This window comes from Gracilinanus agilis, chromosome 1 (genome assembly GCF_016433145.1).
Source record: "Gracilinanus agilis isolate LMUSP501 chromosome 1, AgileGrace, whole genome shotgun sequence".
NCBI lineage: Eukaryota > Metazoa > Chordata > Mammalia > Didelphimorphia > Didelphidae > Gracilinanus > Gracilinanus agilis.
In genome coordinates this window covers 57,486,615-57,505,979 of record NC_058130.1, presented here as the reverse complement: position 1 = coordinate 57,505,979, position 19,365 = coordinate 57,486,615, and the positions used below count along the sequence as shown (strand labels likewise).

Below are 19,365 nucleotides of genomic sequence, written 5' to 3'. Positions count from 1 at the left end.
ATCAGTCTGAGAGGCACATGGGAGTATCTGTAGCTCCAGAGATGAGCCATGTACAGCAGAGTATGCCTCAACTCCAGAAGCACTTGTATTTACTTTGTATGCATTTAGCATATATTTCATATATACTTATTTCTATACAAGCTGTATCCCTAGGAGAAAGTAAAGCCCCCCCCAGGCAAATGCAACAGTTTCAGTTGCCTCTGTTATCTCTAGCACCTAGCATAGTACCTTGCACATAGTAAGTGTTTCAATAAATATTTGTTGTGAATAGATTTGAATCAAAGCAATGTCTTTAGAGGAAACTAGTCTGGTATTTTGGTATAGAGCAGTGATTTCCAAAGTGGGCGCTACCGCCCCCTGGTGGGTGCTGCAGAGATCCAGGGGGAGCAGTGATGGCCACAGGTGCATTTATCTTTCCTATTAATTGCTATTAACATTTAAAAAAAATTAATTCCCAGGGGGCTAAGTAATATTTTTTTCTGGAAAGGGGGCGGTAGGCCAAAACAGTTTGGGAACCACTGGTATAGAGGAAAGAATTCCTACTTGGGATTACAAGAGCTGGGTTTGAATCTCGACTCCTTTTTTATTCCTTGTACCATCACGTACAAGTCATGTTACCTCTTTGAACCTCAATTTCCCCAACTATAAAATGAAAGTTGGAAGAGATGATTTCAAGGATCCCTTATGGTTCTGAATCCTATGATTCTGTGATTTGGCTCTTACTCCCCATGTAACTAAGAAGTCATTTCATTACTATAACTCAGTTGCCTCTCTTGTTACATGGGGATGATATTTGTTTTGATAATACAAAGATATGACTGAAGTAGACCTTGACTTTCTATAATTTATTACATAAGACTTAGAGTTGCCTGAAGATCAGAAAGGTCTACAGAGACATGCCCAGAGTTGCCCAGTCACACAACTAGTTAAGTCAAGTCTTAAACTGTATCTACCATGTTATGATTATATTTGGTTATGAGAATCAAAAAAGATAACAGATACAACTGTGCTTTAGCCCAATGGATAGAGTACCAGGCCTGGAATTGGGAAGGCTTGAGTTCAAATCCAACCTCAGATAGTAGCTGTGTGACCCTGGGCAAGTCACTTAACCTTGTTTGTCTTGGTTCAATGGCAAACTACTCCAATATCTGCCAAGAAAACCCCAATGGGGTCACAAAGACTCAAAACAACAAAACTTAAGTGAAAAAGAACAAGATCCACCCGTGGTACAAAACACAGGACACTTTTTAATATTACTCTTTATTAGTATTTTTACTACCAGAAAATTCTATTTTCCATATCATTTAGGTATTTATCTTGCAATTATGTCAATGTGCATTTGATACTGTGAAAGCTTTGCCTTACAAACCTTGTAATGGGTAAATAAATGTCTTCTTCCAGCTCTATAGATAATGTAATTAAACGGATGTCAGGGAAAATGAATTCAATTCTACTCAATCTTAATTAAAGGTCTTGTCTGTCTGAAGGAATGGGCAAAGCACTGTCCTTGTTACAAATATGGTAATAACATTTATATAAAAATATAAAATTCAATTCAACAATTAACTATTGTTTTTAAGCACCTACTAAGTACCAGGAGCATTGTGCTAGGCATTAGAGATACAGCAACCAAAAAATAATTCCTGTCCTCAGAAAACTTATATTCTACTGGAGGAAATAACAAGTACAAGATAAGTAAATACAAAAGCCACACAGGCATGGAGATGAGAGTCCTGGGTTCAAATCTAACCTCAAGACAATTTCTAGCTGTGTGACCCTGGGTAAGTCACTAATCCCAACAGCCTAGCCCTTAATCACTCTTCAGCCTTGGAACCCATACTCAGTGTAGACTTTAAGACAGAAGGTAAGGGTTTAAATTAAAACAACAATAACAACAACAAAACATTGCAATGGGGAAGGGGGGAGGAGGATGGACACCAACAACTGAGGGATTTAGGAAAAGCATCTTGAAGGAGAGAAAGATGATGCCTGAGCTGAGCCTTGAAGGAACCAAGGGGTTCCAGAGGGGAAGGTGAGAAAGAAGAATGTTCTGGGCATAAAGCCCCATTGATGGGAAATGCAATGTCCTGTACTAGAAATAACAAGTAGACTGGTTTAACTTAACCAGCCAGGAAATATTTCTTAAGCACCATTGTCCATGGCCCTAGGGAAGATACAAAGCACTTTATATGCATTATTTCATCAGCCCCATTTTATAGATAAGCAAATTGAGTTTAAGTTGAAGGTTAAGAGACAGGCCCTTGGTCACCAAACTGAGAAGTATGGAAGATGGGATTCGAAGGCAGATCTCTAGCTCCAAGACTCTTTTCTTTTTAACCCTTACCTTCTGTCTTAGAATCAATACTGTGTACTGATTGCAAGACAGAAGAGTAGTAAAGGCTAGGCAATAATAATTAAGTGACTTGCCCCAGAGTCACACAGCTAGAAAGTGTTTGAGGTCAAATTTGAACCGGGGACCTCTCGTCTCTTAGGTCTGGCTCTCAATCCACTGAGCCACCTAGCTGTCACCCCAAGGCTCTTTTCACGGATGGATCCTGGTGAACAGAGCCCCTGACCTCACAGGCCCTACGTTCTACTGGAGGAATGGACATATGCCCCAGTAGGGAGGGAAGGAAAAGGGGGAAACAGGAATCCAGAGTGTCCATCCCACGAGGGATGAGCCCGATGGTGGCTGGGAGGCTGCCTAAGGTTCACTTTACAGATGGGGAGGCTGAGGCCCGGGGAGGGAAGGGAGTACCGAGCAATAGGAGGAGAATCGAGCTGGGGAGGCCTCGGCTCCCCCCTTCTCCCCTGCCTCCTCCCTCCCTCTCTACCCTCCCCTCTCCCCAACATTCCCTTACTTCCCCCAATCCCAGATCCTGGTCTGGGGTCCTGGGTAACCAAGGAGGCTCCTCTCAACCGCCTCCAGCCCCTGCTACTCCCGCCCTCCTTCTGGGCCTCCCCTCGGCTCACCACTGCTCCGCTTTATCTCTCCATGTCAGGACGGCTCTCATAGCCGCTCCCCTCAGACCCCGGGCCGGGCCCTGGGTCTCTCAGTCCCTCCCAAACCGCAGGGACCGGTCGAGAAGCCACTTTGGCTACCTGGGCTACCCAGGGCAACGGACATGCGCTTTGAGTTTCACGGGCTACCTAGAGCAACGCACATGCGCCCAGTGTTCCGAGAGCTAGCTAAAACAATGCACTGGCGCTGTGTTCCGAGAGCTAGCTAGAGCAATGCACATGCGCCTTGGGATCCGAGAGACAGGACGAAGCACATGCGCCGTTTGTTTCTACAGCTGACTAGAGTTCTGAGTGCGCCAGAGGGATAAACTAGATTACGCATGCGTGTAGGGTGGTCGGGGGCGCGTGGGGAAAATGAGAGAAGATAATAGAGGAAAGGAAGATAACAGAGCAGTCTGGCAAAGAAGGCTTGCAAAGAAGCCCATTCGAAATACATCCGTCCATCTGCACACATACACGCCCGTACGCACACGATCAGCGTTCCTTCGTAGTGAATTCGCTGTGCGCAAAAGGGAATTACGAATTGAGACCTTCAAGGTGCATTTGCGCATGTGCGAGTTTGGAGTGGGGGGTGGGGTTAGACGCTGAGATTATCTGCGGTTGCGCAGTGTGTAGATATTTGGCGGGAGCTGGGAGGAACCAGGAATCATGTGACCTGCGAGGTGGACTCAAGATGGCGGCGCCCGCGATTCCTGGGAGAAGGGCAAAAGCGAGCTAACAGGCAGATTCCCTCGGTTCCGGGGGGCTCGGCAGGTGGGAGAAGTGTGGTTCCACGCCTCCGTAGCCGCGGCTGCCCTATCTCTTTACTCCTCCCAAGTGGCCCGACCCCAGTTTACGCTCTACGCTCTACGCTCTTCGCTCGACCCCACCCCCAACTCTTGCTTGGAGCTTCCTCTTTTTGCCCCTTGCTTTCCCGCTGCCTCATTTCTCTGCCACGCAGCCCTGCCAAGGTGCCGGACAAACTCTCCGGGGTTCCTGGTGGCAAGGCTTGCGTTCTTCTTCGGCCGCCTTCCCCTGGGCTTGGTTGGACTCAGCGTCCTCTCCTAGGGGCACTGATACGGCCCCTTCTTTCAGGTCCAGTCACCTTCGTGCTTGCCCAAGTGTCCAGGATAAAGGGACTGAGGAGAAAGGAAGAGCTGGTACGGTCATCGCCCTTTAACCAACATCATGGAGTGGACAAAGCTTTCACTTCGAAACAAGGAAAGGACAAGTGTTATTAGGACATGTGTGCCCTTTATATCGAAATTAGGAGATTAGCTTGGAGTAGAAAGACACTCGAGAGGCCCAGGGATTTGACCTGGGGCCAATTTAAGAGATTCTTTGACTGCTGGAATTGCAAGAGAATTTGAGCTCATGAGAATTTGAGCCCCAACTATTTACAACAGTAAAATTGTAGTCAGTGATATTTGTAATTATGCGTGTATCATATAATTGTGACCTAAATTATGCTATAGGAGTCAAAAATATGGGGAATTCTGGAGGCTTTTAAAAAGGTGTCACAGATGGTTTGATCTGGGTCCAGTTGGTCATTTAAATTCATCCCTCTTTTTCAGATGAAATAGTCAGAAATGAGTCTTATCTAAGGTCATAAAGTTGAGATTTCCGATCTAGATCTCTCAACTTGAATTCAATACTGTTTTTCTACTATAACAGCCTGACACTGTTAAATGTTCAGTTTTTTGTTATATTCAGAGTACTCTTGCATTCCAGTATCTAACAATAGCATCAGAAAACTTTAAAGTTAGCCAGATATGGGAGAAGCAGCACTATACTAAAAGTCTTACTTATTAATCTCTAATTATCCAGCTTTGAAAAAAAGTACTTGATTACATACTTAATTGAAGAATTATAAAGTTGACTTAAAGAGAAACTATAGGGGCAGCTAGGTAGCACAGTGGATAAAACACCAAACCTGTAATAAAGAGGACCTGGGTTCAAATATAGCTTCAGACACTTACTAACGTGTGACCTAGGCAATTCAATACCTGTCTGTTGCCTCTTAACTTGGAGAAATTTCAGGCAAAGGACAGTAAAAGGCAAGAAAAACTCAAGCCAGAAATATAAGCAGTATGAAAAAAAACCCTTGCCACTTAATTTGCTATTCTTCTGTCTTAAAATTGATGTTAAGACAGAAGGTAAAAAGTTTTTTTTTAAAAAGAGCAACTATATAGACATTTCTTAAAATCAACCAAAGCTTATTTGTTGTAATGGAAAGAGCATTGCCAACCACTAGTTGTGTGACTTTAGGCAGATCATTTTACTTTAGAGTCTATTCCCTCCCCTGTATAATGAGAAAAGTGGATATCTCTAAGGTGCTTTCCATCTCCAATATTTTATAATTCTCTCACGTAATGACTGACAAGTATTTAAAGTGTTCTTTTCTTTTTTTAAACCCTTACCTTCTGTCTTAGAATCAATAGTCCATTCCAAAGCAGAAAAGCAGTAAGAGCTAAGCATTTGGGGTTGAAGTGACTTGCCCAGGGTCATAGCTAACTAGGAAATGTCTTGAGTTTATCTTTGAACCCAGAGCCTCCCATCTCCAGGACTGACCCTCTATTTTCTGTACTACCTACCTGCCCTTCCTCCCATAAAACATTCTTAAATTTATGAAATTTGATCAGAAATTTTTACAGTGTTCTTGATTAACAAAACAAAATGAAAGGTCCTGACAAATAGTCTGAGACTTGAGAATTGTGACTATTTGTGGTGCCTGGTAGGGGACCTGAAGCCCAGACCTCTTTCTACACAACATAGCTAAGTCCTTAATTTGAGTCTTTCCTTTTATTCCAGTAACCATTGGTTCTTGCTTTTATCCAAATAACCTCTGATTCATGTGTCTGGTTGAATGAGCAAGTCTAGTAATTTGTCATTTTCTCCTTCAGTCAGGAAATTTACATCCCAGCAGTTGAAAAATGTGGAAGATGAAGAGAAACAGTGGCAGAAAGAAGAAAAGAAATAACCCTCTGGCTTCAAGAACCTAATTTGAGCAGTCAGTGTGTTGGAACTATCATGGAACATTCTAAATCTATTCCTTGTGGATGGGAAAGGATTGTGAAACAAAGATTATCTGGAAAAACCGCCGGAAAATATGATGTGTATTTTATCAGGTAAATAAAGTAGGAAGGATATCTCATGAATCATTTATTCAGCAAACATTTATTTAGAACCAACTCTGTGATATGCCCAAGTAGATGAAAAATATAAGAACAGTAATTTTGTGATCTAATAATAAACCCTTTTCCTTTTTTTGCCTGCATTGTAAGGCAAAGATTAACCTACCTACATTACTATATTATAAAATACTTTGAGATCTTTGAAATCATCTGGGGCAGTTCAGTGGTATGGTGGATAGAGTGTAATCAGGAATATCTGAGTTCAAATCCTACCTCAGGCTCTAACATTCTTAGCTGTATGGCCCTGGGCAAGTCACTTAACCTCTGTATGCCTCAGTTTCTTCATCTGCAAAATGGGAGTAATAATAATAGCATCTTTCTCCAAAGTTTGTTAAGAGGATCAATAGTATTTATAAAATGCTTAGTACACTATATATAAATGCTGATTCCTTTCTCCCTTCTCCCTCATCTTGAATGGAAATACTCTTAAAATCAGAGTTTGATCATTTTCAACAGTAGAAGTTAAATGCCTTTTATAGGTCTCAAAATGGAAATTCTTGATTAGTTATCTCAAATTTAGTTCGTTCCTCTTTTTCAGTTATTCATATTCGTCAGTGAATCAGTTTTCTTTGTTTCCTTTTCTAGCCCAGAGGGAGTGAAGCTCAGATCCAAAAGTTCACTTGCATGTTACCTTCACAAAAGTGAAGAGACTTCTCTTAAGCCAGAAGATTTTGACTTCCGGGCTCCTCCCAAGAGCAACACTCCATCAGGATCCCCACATCACATAGTGGAAACACAGTTCCAGGTGGAGCAGAACTGCCTGAGCCCAAAGCAGAAGCTTAGGAGGCCTCACAGAAAAGAGGAAGATGTACTTCCACCCCCATGCAGGGTTTCACAGGTACAGGACCAGAGTAATCAACTGTCTCACTTTACTTTCAACCACCAGCTCCAGAAGGATGCTAATGTCATTGACTCTCAAAATTTTGAAAAGGCTACAACTACAAGAGGAAGTCACATTAAAGAAACTAAGAAAGAGTATAGGAAAGGTCATTCTGGTTGCATTCAACAACAAAAAAAGGCAGCATCTAGTAAAGAAGCAATTTTCATTGCACAAGACATTCAGCTCCAGAGACCTGTGAGCAGTTCCGACAACAAAATGAGTGACAAGAACATAAAGGAGACAGATGAAGAAAAAGAACCAACAGATAAAGTATTGGCTTCAAGCTCTTATTCCCAAATGTGTATTGCACAAGTAGCTTCATGCACAGAAAATACATTATGTGCCAACAAAGTTTCAGAATATAAAGAGAAGGGTGGGCGTCCTTCTGTAGAATCTGAAAGGACCTTTATAGAAACTGGAGGAAAGAAGGAACATTTGCATGCTGACATTTTGAAATGTAATTCTGAAATAGACAGTTGCAGCTCCCAGGATGAAAAAGACTTGACTTTTGTGACGAAGCTTCAAGGTATACTTGTGTTTTCAAGAACTACTAAAAATTCTTTGGTGGGGGAGTTCGTAAGACTTCTTGTTGTTCAGTTGTTTTTAGTCACATCCAATTCTATGACCCATTTAAGGTTTTCTTGGCAGAGATACTGGAGTGATTTGCTAGATCCTTCTCCAAATCATTTTATAGATGAGGAAACTGAAGCAAACAGGGTAAAGTGACTGCCCAGGATCACACAGCTATGTGTCTGAGATTGGATTTGAATTCAGAAAGATGAGTCTTCCTGATTCCAAGCTTGATGCTCTATCCACAGTGCCACCTAGCTACCTTCTGAAATTTACCATTACAGAATTTTGTACCATGTCCTTGGACACTGATTAGAACTTAAGAATCTAAGGTCTAGGGGACAGTGGGGTGGCTCAGTGGATTGAGAGCCAGGCCCAGAGATGGGAGGTCCTGGGTTCAAGTCTGACCTCAAACACTTCCTAGCTGTGTGACCCTGGGCAAGTCATTTAACCCCCATTGCCTAGCCTGGTGATGGCAAACCTATGACACACATGACACGCGTAGCTATTTTCAACGACACACAGCCTCATACAGAAATATGGGGCCGCATGCCAAGGATGAAACATTTGCTGTAGTGTAGACACTCTGTGCACTATAGATGACAATTCTACCTATATTAATTTACCTATTTTGTTATTACAATTATACATTTTTGTTATTTAAACTATGAATATCACAAAATTATGTTTTTTTTTTCTCAAAGTGACACACCACCTGAGTTATGCTCAGTTTTTTGGCAAATTTTGACACACCGAGCTCAAAAGATTGCCCATCATTGGCACTCTTCTGCCTTAGAATCAATACCCAGTATTGATTCTAAGACAGAAGGTATGGGTTTAAAAAAAAAAGAATCTAAGGTCTAGAGGAAATTCAAAAATATTCCACACCATAGGCCCCCAATGAGTAGGTCACTATTTTGGGGTGGGGGGAGGCAAGATTCTTACGTTTTCTAAATATAATTTAAAATTCTTACAATTATATAACTGACTATGACAGGATTTTCATTTTGACAAACTGGAAAAAAAGCCAGAGTCTTAGACAAATGTTGCCCATAATATTTATATTAAGGTAGGTTTTCCTCTTTAATCTTTCCCTGAAGGCTTTCTAAGCTGTTAACCCTTGCTGCCTCCCCCAACCCTGGAGGCTCCCAAGTAGGTTAGGTTGATGGTTAGGAATACCAATAGGGAATAGAATGTGGCTTCCTCCTCTCCCTCCCTTCCACCTTCTACCATATTAGCAAACCCCCTGGGCTAGGGTTTGGCTGGATGGGCCCACAAGGGTCTTGTGCTTCATTTTTGTTCTATATGAACCAGTAAGTAGATATCAGTTTCTTTTCTGCTGTCCTTCAAATCTCTATATATACTGTGTTATATCTACCAATTGTTTATGTAGAAGTCATGCAGGTGTTTTTTTAACTTGATGTAAGTGTACTCTCAAATGTTCCTTTAAATAATTCATGACTGTCATCATGTGGTTCATCTCCAATTTGCAAGCTACTTTTAATACAGACACCAGAGCTTAACAGTGGTTTACTTTTATGATTCCTCAGTGGAGAAGAGATTCCATATATAATCTCTTAACGGTGACTCCTTTTGAACACCTCTGTAGCAGTTTATTTCATTATGACAATGAATACCTCTTTGCCCCACTAAAGGCCTCCTCCAGCTGTGTTTGGAGGTGTCCCGGGTTCTCTCTATATATGCCAATAGGGTGAACAGAAGCCCTGGCAGGCCTCACCAGGCAGAATCACATGGCAGGGATTTTGTAAAGAGGATTCTTATTCAAATATAAGATAGACTGGATGATCTTCTCCCATTCTGAGATTCTGAGACTAGAAATAGAACATGTTTTCGAGTGTTACCATTAAGAACTGATTTCAGATTAGAAGATTTAACTGCAGTCAAGGAGATGGTTTAATGGAAAAACCATAGAATTCGAAGTCCTTACCATTTCACCTCATAGAACTGAATATCAGAATGAGATCATCTTATGTTGCGTTGTCATGTTTAAAGTGGTCAGTTCTTATTCATATTAAAGAGAGTAAATGTAATTGTTTTATAGAAACTTCTCTGGAGAGCTTTGATAACACTGTAGAAATTATCAGTTACATTCCATATGTAGTTCCCTTGGGGTAAATGCCTTCAGCATTTAAACCTTTCAGGAAGATACAGTGCTTGGTCACCATAGCTCCAATGCCTGCATGGTGTTTAAGCCATTTTTAGTGCTTATAACCTCTTATGTTATAAAATTTGGGGCGAGAATTTGCCTTTCCTTTTTGTTGTTCCTGCTCCCCTTATGTTTAATCATGAATTTTCTAAATGGAAATAAAAGCTGGCATTTATATAGCATTTTGCAGCACTCTTTACAAATGTTTTCTCTTTTGATCATGCCATGATCACAATGTCAATGGTAGGTGTTACTATTATCATCCCTATTTAACAGTCAAGGAAACTGAGGCAAAATGTTAAATGACTTGCCCAAGATCACACAGCTAATAAGTTTCTGATGTTGGAGTTGAGCTCAGGTCTTCCTAATTCCAAGCCCCAGACTCCATCCAGTGTTCATTTTCTTTCCAGAAAACATCATCCAGCGAACCCAAGTGGAGAAAAGGAAAACCAGCCAGTATTTCTCTAACAAATACAACAAAGAAGGTATGGGAATGTAACAGTTGGATTCTAAGGCCACTTTGAGTATCTAGCATTGACATGATAAATTTTGTTTAGCCCTTAGTCCACCTCGAAGGAAACTGTTTAAAAAGTGGACTCCACCTCGGTCTCCTTTTAATCTTGTCCAAGAAACACTCTTTCATGACCCATGGAAGCTCCTCATCGCTACCATATTTCTCAATAGGACCTCAGGTAAGGGAGACCACTCTGATCTCTGTTTTGTAGCCTTGTATTAGTAGAAGAAAAGCATGATAGGGTGATCAGGAGACCTGGTTTCTAAGCCTGATGCAGCCACCAACCAGATGATATCATTTGGGCTTGCAAGTTGTCTCTCTGGTCCTCACCTTTTTGATTTTTAAAATTAGGGGTCTGAACCAGATGATAAACAAGGTCCTTCTTTTTATCTTTCAAATTGGGAGTGAAAATGTCTCATTCATTTTTTACCAAGATACTTTCCTGCTTCTATGAAGAACCCTCTAGGTTTTAGTCCTTAATGGAGCTGTCATTGTTTAACATCATCCATCCTATTCAAACTATTTCTCTATATTTTTCTTGGAAACCGATGATTCTTAGATTGTGTCACCAAGCTCCATCCTCTTTTGCTTTAGTCTGTAGAGCTACAGCTCCTCAAGTCTCACCATTTCTGAAACATTTTTTCTGTTATTTGTTCTTCCTTCTCATTTTTTCCTCTCTCCTTAGGAAGGCTTCAGTGAGATTTTTTATAATCTTTTTTTTCTACATGGCTTTCGTTCTTTATCTTGAATCGAACCATCTTATTTCCAGTCGTTTGACCTTCCCATGAACCCTGGATTTGCCCATCTACCCTCCCTACATATGTTATCTCCCAGGTTAGAATATAAGCTCCCTGAAAGAGGAGAGACTGTCTCAATTTTTTTTTCCGATTTGTATCTAGAGGGCTTAGCGTAGTGTTATGGTTATAATTGAGGGACCAGCCATGGATTTTATTATTTAATTAATCAGAAAGGAAAAGGGGAGATAGGTGAAAGAGAGAGAGGAGGTAGATAACTTTTATGGAAGATTTACCCTAATCTAATTTCTCTGTTTAGCTTGTTGTTCCGCAGCAGCCATGTGGGCCACCCAGTCAACACCAACATGAAAATAGAGAGACCGAAATCCGGGCTTGCCGCAGTTTATCAAACTTTCCCTCTGCTCACTGACTCTCACATGGTTCGCGAGCCAACTGTCTCCTTTCTCCTTTATCTGGGCCGCCCAGGAGACAGCCCAGGCCTGCCTCCTGCTACGCGATCCCATACCTCAGTTGTTGGCTTTTCCGGCTGACTACAGGGAGCGCCAGAGCTTCCGTTCTATCCTCCTGATCAAAGTCCCCTCAGTAATTCTCTTCACACAATAATGCTTGTGAGAAAATGAGAAAACATTTAGTAAAACCGTGAAAAAAAGTCTGCCATCATATACAGTACACTACACCTGTCTCCCCGCATCTCTGCAAAGAAGATTTACTTCCTTCTTTCTCTCCTTTGAAAACAAGCTTAATCATTGCAATTCACAGTAATCAGTTTCTATTTTTTTGTTTGCTGTTCATTAGTTGTAGTCATTATGTACACAGTTGTAGTCATTGTGTATATTGTTTTTCTGGTTCTGCTTACTTTGTGTCAGTGGGTCTTCCCATGCTTCTCAAAAGTCATCCGATTTATTCTTTTTTATATCTCTGCAATATTTCCCTTCGTTCAGGTACCACCACTTGTGCATCCCTTCCTCAGTCAATGGGCATCTACTTTATTTTCAGTTCTTCAGTACTATAAAAAGTACTAGTATGAATATCTTTTTTTTTTTTAACCTTCTGTCTTGGAACCAATTGGTTCCAAGGCAGAAGAATGGTAAGGGCTAGGCAATGTGGGTCAAGTGACTTGCCCAGGGTCACACAGCTAGGAAGCTAGATTTGAACCCAGGACCTCCTGTCTCTGGGCCTGGCTCTCAATCTACTGAGCCACCCAGCTGTCCCCTCTAGTATGAATCTTGAGGTCTATGAGGCCTTTCTTTTTATTATTGAACTTAGAATAATGGCCCCCAATGTAATCTCTGGGTCAGAAGGCTTAATGAGGTTCTTAACAACTCTGCACCTTCTTACAATATGCCTATTAGCTATTCTAGCAGTAGTCAGTCTTATTCTTCTAGACCAGGGGTCGGCAACCTTTTTGGCTGTGAGAGCCATAAATGCCACATTTTTTAAAATGTAATTTCGTGAGAGCCGTACAGTGCTCACAGTGTGCTCCTGCAACAGTGCCTGAAAAAAAATTGACTTTATGGCTCCTGCAGAAAGAGCCATATCTGGCCCTCAAAAGAGCCAGTTATGGCTCGAGAGCCATATGTTGCTGACCCCTGTTCTAGAGATTTCTCATTTTATTTTATTTCTCATTGTATTTATTTCTAATTTTCTTTAGACTTTCTATTAGTTTTTCATTTAAAGGTTTCTGCTCTTTTCTCTCTTTGTTTTTATCTTTAATTTTATTTGCTCCATTTATTATTCTTTTTTTGTGATCAAGGGACTGGCTTTAGTTGTAGTCACTCACTCTGCCAGACCTGCCAGAAGCTCAATTTCTTAATTATGCACATTTCTTTCCAAAAGTTCCCTAATATTTTTTGGCATTTCTGCTTCTTTTTTTTCTTCTTAGTTATAATTTTATCATTTTGTTACTTGGGTCAAAAAATTAACATATGTCCTTCAACAATTAATATCACATTGAGCCCTTGACTAGTCAGGTTTAAATGTTTTAAGCTGTTAACCAGCAAGTACTGGTTTTTGAGTGCAAATAGTTGCTGGTTTCAGTAATGATTGCTGGAGGTAGTACCACTTAGCCTGGCCTAGCAAGAGGGCTGATCCTGACCAGATCATCTTATTTCTCTGGGTGTCATCTGTAAAACATGCCCAGGAGTGTAAAAAAGTTCAACTCCAGAAAATCTTTTTTTTCAACCAAAAGTAAATCTGCTTTGAGCTTCACAGATTTTGAAGGAGAAAGAAGCAAATAGAAACCTACCTTCTTGAATGACTATAGCTGTCATTTTTATCTAGGCAAGATGGCAATACCTGTGCTCTGGGAGTTTCTGGAGAAGTATCCTTCTGCTGAGGTGGCAAGAACTGCAGACTGGAAGGAAGTATCTGAACTCCTCAAGCCTCTTGGCCTTTATGATCTTCGAGCCAAAACAATTATCAAATTCTCAGGTACTTTCACCTTCAGGGACAACCACAACTAAAATGCTAGCATCCTGTTCTACCATATTAATGGAATGAATTAATTTAAAACACAGGCCTGGACACAATATCTTAAAACCCGTCCACCTGTCCTGAGCCTCTGTTTACCAGTAGGTCAAACACAAATAGTTAAGCACTTGATAAAAGTCCATCACTTTAATAGGCTATTAGGAAAAATGCAGAGTAATGTAGTGTTAAGTTCCTGCCCTGCAGGTGTTTAGAGTCTAATCAAAGATCAAAAATGTAAATATAAGCAAAAAGATGATCAAAAGTACCACATGGGTGCCCTAGAAAGTGTGTCCCAGCCATGCAGAGAAGAGAGAACTGATGGTCTCTTCTCCCTTTAGAGTTTGTTGCCTTAGGAGCAAGTGACTTAGTGTGCACAGGAGAACAAATGAATGGGTGTCCGATCATTTACTAAATGCTTAGATTGTTAAGGAAGACTTCTGGCCTCTTCCCTTCTCTCCCTATCATTAGGTCCCCTTTTCTTGGGGCTTATAAAACCTGCTTATTTTATAAGTCTTTCCACTAGATGAATACCTCACGAAACAATGGCGGTACCCAATCGAACTGCACGGGATTGGAAAATACGGCAATGACTCTTACAGGATTTTTTGTGTTAATGAATGGAAACAGGTAAGGGAGGCTCCATACCTAGAAGCCTTACTAACCCACAGCTTTTGTGTCTGAGGAAGAAAAGCCTTCATTTCAGCTAAGCATCGCTGCCACGGCAGCTGTTGGAGGGTTTTACTGGACAACGATGGGGTCTCTCTCCATCTGTTAAGGGGCATCCAAAGGAGATCTTCCTGTTCCCTTGCTCAAGGACATCTGCCCTCTCTGGCTGCTTTCAGCCTGTCCGGGTCACATCCCTCCATACCCCAATTTTAGAAGACACCTTCAAGGTCTTCCAGACCCGGCCCAGCCTGATTGACTCTTACCTCCCCATAGAGATGGGTGGTAAGTGGGAAGAGCCCAGGGCCCAGCTTCACCACCTTCTAACCCGGTAGCCTTGGGCGGGTCACTTTCTTTTTCTCTGCCTTTGTTTCTTTATCTGTAAACTAGACCTGAGCATATTGTCATTATAATGCTTGGGGGACCTCTGCTTCAGAGTCATTCTGAGGTCAACGCTTTGTGGACTCTGGTGCCAGGCCACTGTCAGCCATGAGCTGGCCTGCTGACAGCATCCCCTACAAGATTAAGCCCAAAGCTCTGACCCAGCGTGGCAGCAGACAGGAGACTCTCCTCAGGGGAGCGGCTCGTTTTCATTGTGAGGGAGTTCTTCTTATGACTGAGCCAAACCACATCTGCCTCCCCTGACTCCTACCTGTTCCCCCTACTTTGACCCCTTGGAAGAACAGAATCCATCCAGTTCCTCTTTCCCAGGACACATCTTTGATTCTTTAAGTGATTTTGTTTTTTAAACCCTCACCTTCCGTCTTGGAGTCAATACTGTGAATTGGCTCCAAGGCAGAAGAGTGGTAAGGGTAGGCAATGGGGGTCAAGTGACTTGCCCAGGGTCACACAGCTGGGAAGTGTCTGAGGCCAGACTTGAACCTAGGACCTCCTGTCTCTAGGCCTGGCTCTCAATCCACTGAGCTACCGAGCTGCCCCCTTTAAGTGATATTATCCTTTGCCTAAATTTCCTTGTCTCCAGGTAAAATCTCACCAGGTCCTTCCACTTCCTTGTATGATGTAGTTTTAAGTGCCTTCACGATGCTGGCCTCCCTCCCCAGGAGATACTCTGATCTGTCATTATTGCTCATGTAATGTAGCACCCAGAACTGAACACAGTGTTCCAGATGCGGTCAGTCTAACCAGCTCCTGTACCCTGGATGGCAGTGAATGCAGCCTAAAGTAGCATTTGTTTCTCATGTTGGGGGACAACTAAGTCATGCTGCTGATTAATATGGACATTTCAGTCCCTAAACTCGCTCAGACCCAGTCGTTTCTCTGGCATCTTCTACTTGACTTTTTCTGAAACTGAGACATCCCCAAGTGCAAGGTTGGCCATTAATAAGTCCTATTATGTGGGGGGCCCCAAGAGTCTTGGTGCCACTTTAAGCTTTTCTAAATTTAATTAGTTACATTTGGGTTAATCTCTCCAGCCTTTGAGAATCTTTCTGGATCTCAGTTCTGACATCTCATGTATAAATTTTGCCTCCAAAGTTGGTGTCATTCATAAATAAGTGCGTTCTGTTTTCATCAGTATTTAAAAAGATTAAAGAGTCCTCTGGTACACACCACCAGAAGTCTCCCTCTGGAGTGATAGGATACTGTGGATCAGCTCCCCTTCAGTTTGTTTGTTTATATAGTGATGAAGCCACCTAAATGTACCAGGGGCTGCTGGGTGCCCAGTAGATAGAGTGCCAGGCTTGGGGTCAGGAAGACTCATCCTCCTGAATTGAAATCTGGATTTAGACACTTACCAGCAGGGTGACCCTGTACAAGTCACTGCACCCTGTTTGCCTCAGTTTCCTCATCTGTAAAATGAGCTAGAAAAGGAAATGACAAACCAGCCCAGTATCTTTGCCAAGAAAACTCCAAATAGGGCCACAAAGAGGCAGACACACCTGAAATGACTAAAAAACAACAAATATACCATGATCTCATACCTTACCTCCTCCCTTTATGTCCACAGAATATTGTGAGGTCTTACTAAATGGCTTTTTCTGCACCTTCCTCAGCCCCAAGACAAGCTCCCCCTCTCCTCTCAGGATCTTTCAGACTGGAAGGAACTCTTGCATCATCCCCATTTGAATGAAGGCACTGAGGTCCAGAGGAGTTCAGTGACTTAATTACAATCATATAGGTAGTAAGGATTTGAACCCATGCTCTGACTGTTAATCCAGTGTCTTCTGTCTATTGCATTGCCTGTTTGTAGTTATCTCTATTAGATAAGATGCCAATATCAAACTAAAATAAAACAGGAAGGTTGGGGAGCCCTACTTAAATTGCACTGTGGGTATGACCCTGACGACTCATCCTAATGATTCTGCTTCCCATCCTTTCCTTAAGAATGCATTGAACAGAAATTAATATTTTTAGGTTTGTTTCTGTTTATTTCTTTTTTCCTAATTTTTTTTCCTTTCCAGGTCCATCCAGAAGACCATAAGTTAAATAAATATCATGACTGGCTCTGGGAAAATCATGAAAAACTCAGCCTTAGTTAAAAAAAGTGAACATTTTAAACTAGATTTCTAACTGCCCCATGCATGCCTCCCTTTTTGAGGAANGTGAACATTTTAAACTAGATTTCTAACTGCCCCATGCATGCCTCCCTTTTTGAGGAACATGTGGTCATCCCAACCACTCATCACACTCTACCTGCACAGGTTTAAATCACAACAAACACGAATGGGGACAGTTACATACATTTTATTAAGTACTAGCTGTGCTCTCCATTGTTTTTGTAACCAGATGTGTCAGAAGAATTCTCGGATACTTTCTTAAATAAACTGATCAAATTTGACTTCTTTTTATAAGGTTTGGGTTTTTTGGTTTTTTTTCTTGAAATTCTTAATTCCAAGGCTGATTTTGCACAGGAAGGAACTTACATCAGATTTAAGACCTAGAAAAAAAGGATGCCAGTGATCCTCTAATTTATATTCCTTCTGACTGTGGGATTTCATCTATGTTAAAAAAAAATCATGAAATTCTCCACACACTGACTGAAACCAGAATTCCACAGCAGTAAAAGCTCTGATTGGTGTCACAATTCAAATATCCTGGAAATGGGGAACAAGGAATGCCTATCAGTCACCTATCTGTATATATACATATAATATGGCTGATAGGTTTGTATATTATGAATTTCTTTGAAATAGACTCCAAGAGGGGCAGCTAGATGGCTCAGTGGATTGAGAGCCAGGCCTGGAAATCGGACATTTTGGGTTCAAATGTGGCCTCAGATACTTCCTAGCTGGGTGACCCTGGGCAAGTCACTTAACCCCAGTTACCTTCCCCTTACCACTCCTCTGCTTTGGAACCAATATTTAGTATCAGTTCTAAGACAAAAGGTAAGGATTTTTAAGGGGGGGGGGGGATGGATTATAAAAAGGGTACAGAGATACTGAGTATATCTCAGTAAGTATAGATTTATTTATTGTGAACTAATAGGGGAAATAAGGAATCCCAGAGCACTTGAAGTTCTGAAAGCTTGGGGTGGGGAATCATTGTACCCTGAAATCCACCTCTTCCCCACAGGTGCAGTTCTGCCTCACATAAATAAGATTCCTATCCTGATGGGTCTCTTAGACCCTCTGTAAGCCCCGAGCCTTCCTGGATCTAAAGGTCATGGACTTGCCTTTAATCTTGTGAGCCCTGAGACCCGAGGTGGAAAAATGCCAGCTTCCATGATCACGCACCCCCCACCTCCACCTCAGCCCCCCAAAGGGTGGCTAAGGGCTGATACCGGGGTCACAGCAGTGGCTCCAAGCTCAAATAGAGATGGCGGCCATTCATCCACACATAAGGATGCTTGAAGGGCTGTGGGCTTCATTGTTAGGCTTTTTTAACCCTCACCTTCCATTTAGAATCTAATACTGTGCATTGGTCCCACGGCAGAAGAGCAGTAAGGGTTAGGTTCATGGGAGTGAAGGGCCTTGTCCAGGGTCACCCAGCTGGGAAGTGTCTTGAGGCCAGTTTTGAAGCCAGATCTGACTCAAACCACTGAGCCACCCAGCTACCCCCATCTCTGAATGATTACCAGAGAGGTTCCTGTCCTAGAGACACTCCAGTCCTCACATAATGCTATCCCTAACAATCCTGGTTGTGACATCACAAAGGAGCCTAGGTCACTGCCTCCTGGAAAAGCTGTTCATAGTTTTTACAAGATTGCCACTGAAGGAAGGGGGGGAAATAGAGTCATTGAGCATTTTTCTTCTTTTTGATGCACAGAAGAGAACAGAAAGAAACATACAAGTAGGAAGCTGCATTTTCAATTTATTACATTCTTAAAAGGAAAAACAAGCTGTACAAACTAGAGATGAGCAGTTGTCGACAGCCCTCTTTTGGTTCTGTGTAAATGAAAATACCTGTTTTATTTCTGTTAAGTGCAGAATAAAGATTTTTAAGAAAAAAAAAAATTGCCTCACTACATTCAAGGTGTCCCAAATGTCTTAGTTTAAACTGCAATAGTGTAAAACCACCAAGACTTTTGAAACATCTCAGAACTGCTGTTGATACCTCGCAAAAAGGGAATATCCTGAGGGAAATTCCTGAGGTCACCACACATCTAATTCTCCTCACTAGGAAAGTATTAGGACGCTGTGTGCAGTCCAGGGAAATGACCACTGGCTCGTGAGTCAGAGGACTTGGGTTCATATTCTGACTCCTGCTGGGTGATCTTAGTCAAGTAACAACTTCCCTGAATGAGACAAGAAATGCCAAATCAAAAGTTTGGGGCTAGGGGCAGCTAAGAGGCTCCGTGGATGGTGAGTCAGGCCCAGAGATGGGAGGTGCTAGGTTCAAATTTGACCTCAGACACCCCCTAGCTGGGGGACCCTGGTTAAGTCACTTAGCCCCTATTGTCTAACCCTTACTGCTCTTCTGTCTTGGAACCACTATACAGTATTGGTAAGGCTTTTATAAAAATAAATAAATGAAAAGTTTGGGGCTGAAGTCCTAGCTAAGTCACTTAAGCTCTGAGTCCTCAGGCTCTTCCTCTCTGAAATGAAATTTCAAGCGCGTTAAACCTCAAATTCAGTAATAGATGCAACAGTCTTAAAAGCATTGTGTTAAATCTGGACCCAACTACAAGTAGGACATTGGACAAGTCATTTGACAGATCTAGTCCTTGGTTTCCCCTTCCATAAAATAAGGCAAAT

The 19,365-nt window shown here is 41.9% G+C and overlaps 1 protein-coding gene across 6 annotated transcripts; it reads left to right on the top strand.

Annotated features, from left to right (window-relative positions):
* The first annotated feature begins 3,613 nt into the window (after positions 1–3,613).
* LOC123230711 (methyl-CpG-binding domain protein 4-like) lies at positions 3,614–17,022 on the top strand. 6 transcript variants are annotated; one of them, XM_044656858.1, is made up of 9 exons: positions 3,625–3,774; positions 5,908–6,128; positions 6,780–7,600; positions 10,222–10,296; positions 10,369–10,503; positions 13,361–13,510; positions 14,061–14,176; positions 16,633–16,721; positions 16,780–17,022. In XM_044656858.1, the coding sequence occupies exons 2-8, from the start codon at positions 6,031–6,033 to the stop codon at positions 16,708–16,710; spliced, it is 1,473 nt and encodes a 490-aa protein (XP_044512793.1). In that variant the 5' UTR covers positions 3,625–3,774; positions 5,908–6,030; the 3' UTR covers positions 16,711–16,721; positions 16,780–17,022. The 6 variants fall into 6 exon arrangements, with proteins under 6 accessions (XP_044512794.1, XP_044512793.1, XP_044512799.1 ...); XM_044656859.1 differs by lacking the exon at positions 16,780–17,022 and having other exon boundaries at positions 3,614–3,774; positions 5,904–6,128; positions 16,633–16,755; XM_044656863.1 differs by lacking the exon at positions 16,780–17,022 and having other exon boundaries at positions 3,627–3,774; positions 14,073–14,176; positions 16,633–16,755.
* The last annotated feature ends 2,343 nt before the right edge of the window (positions 17,023–19,365 follow it).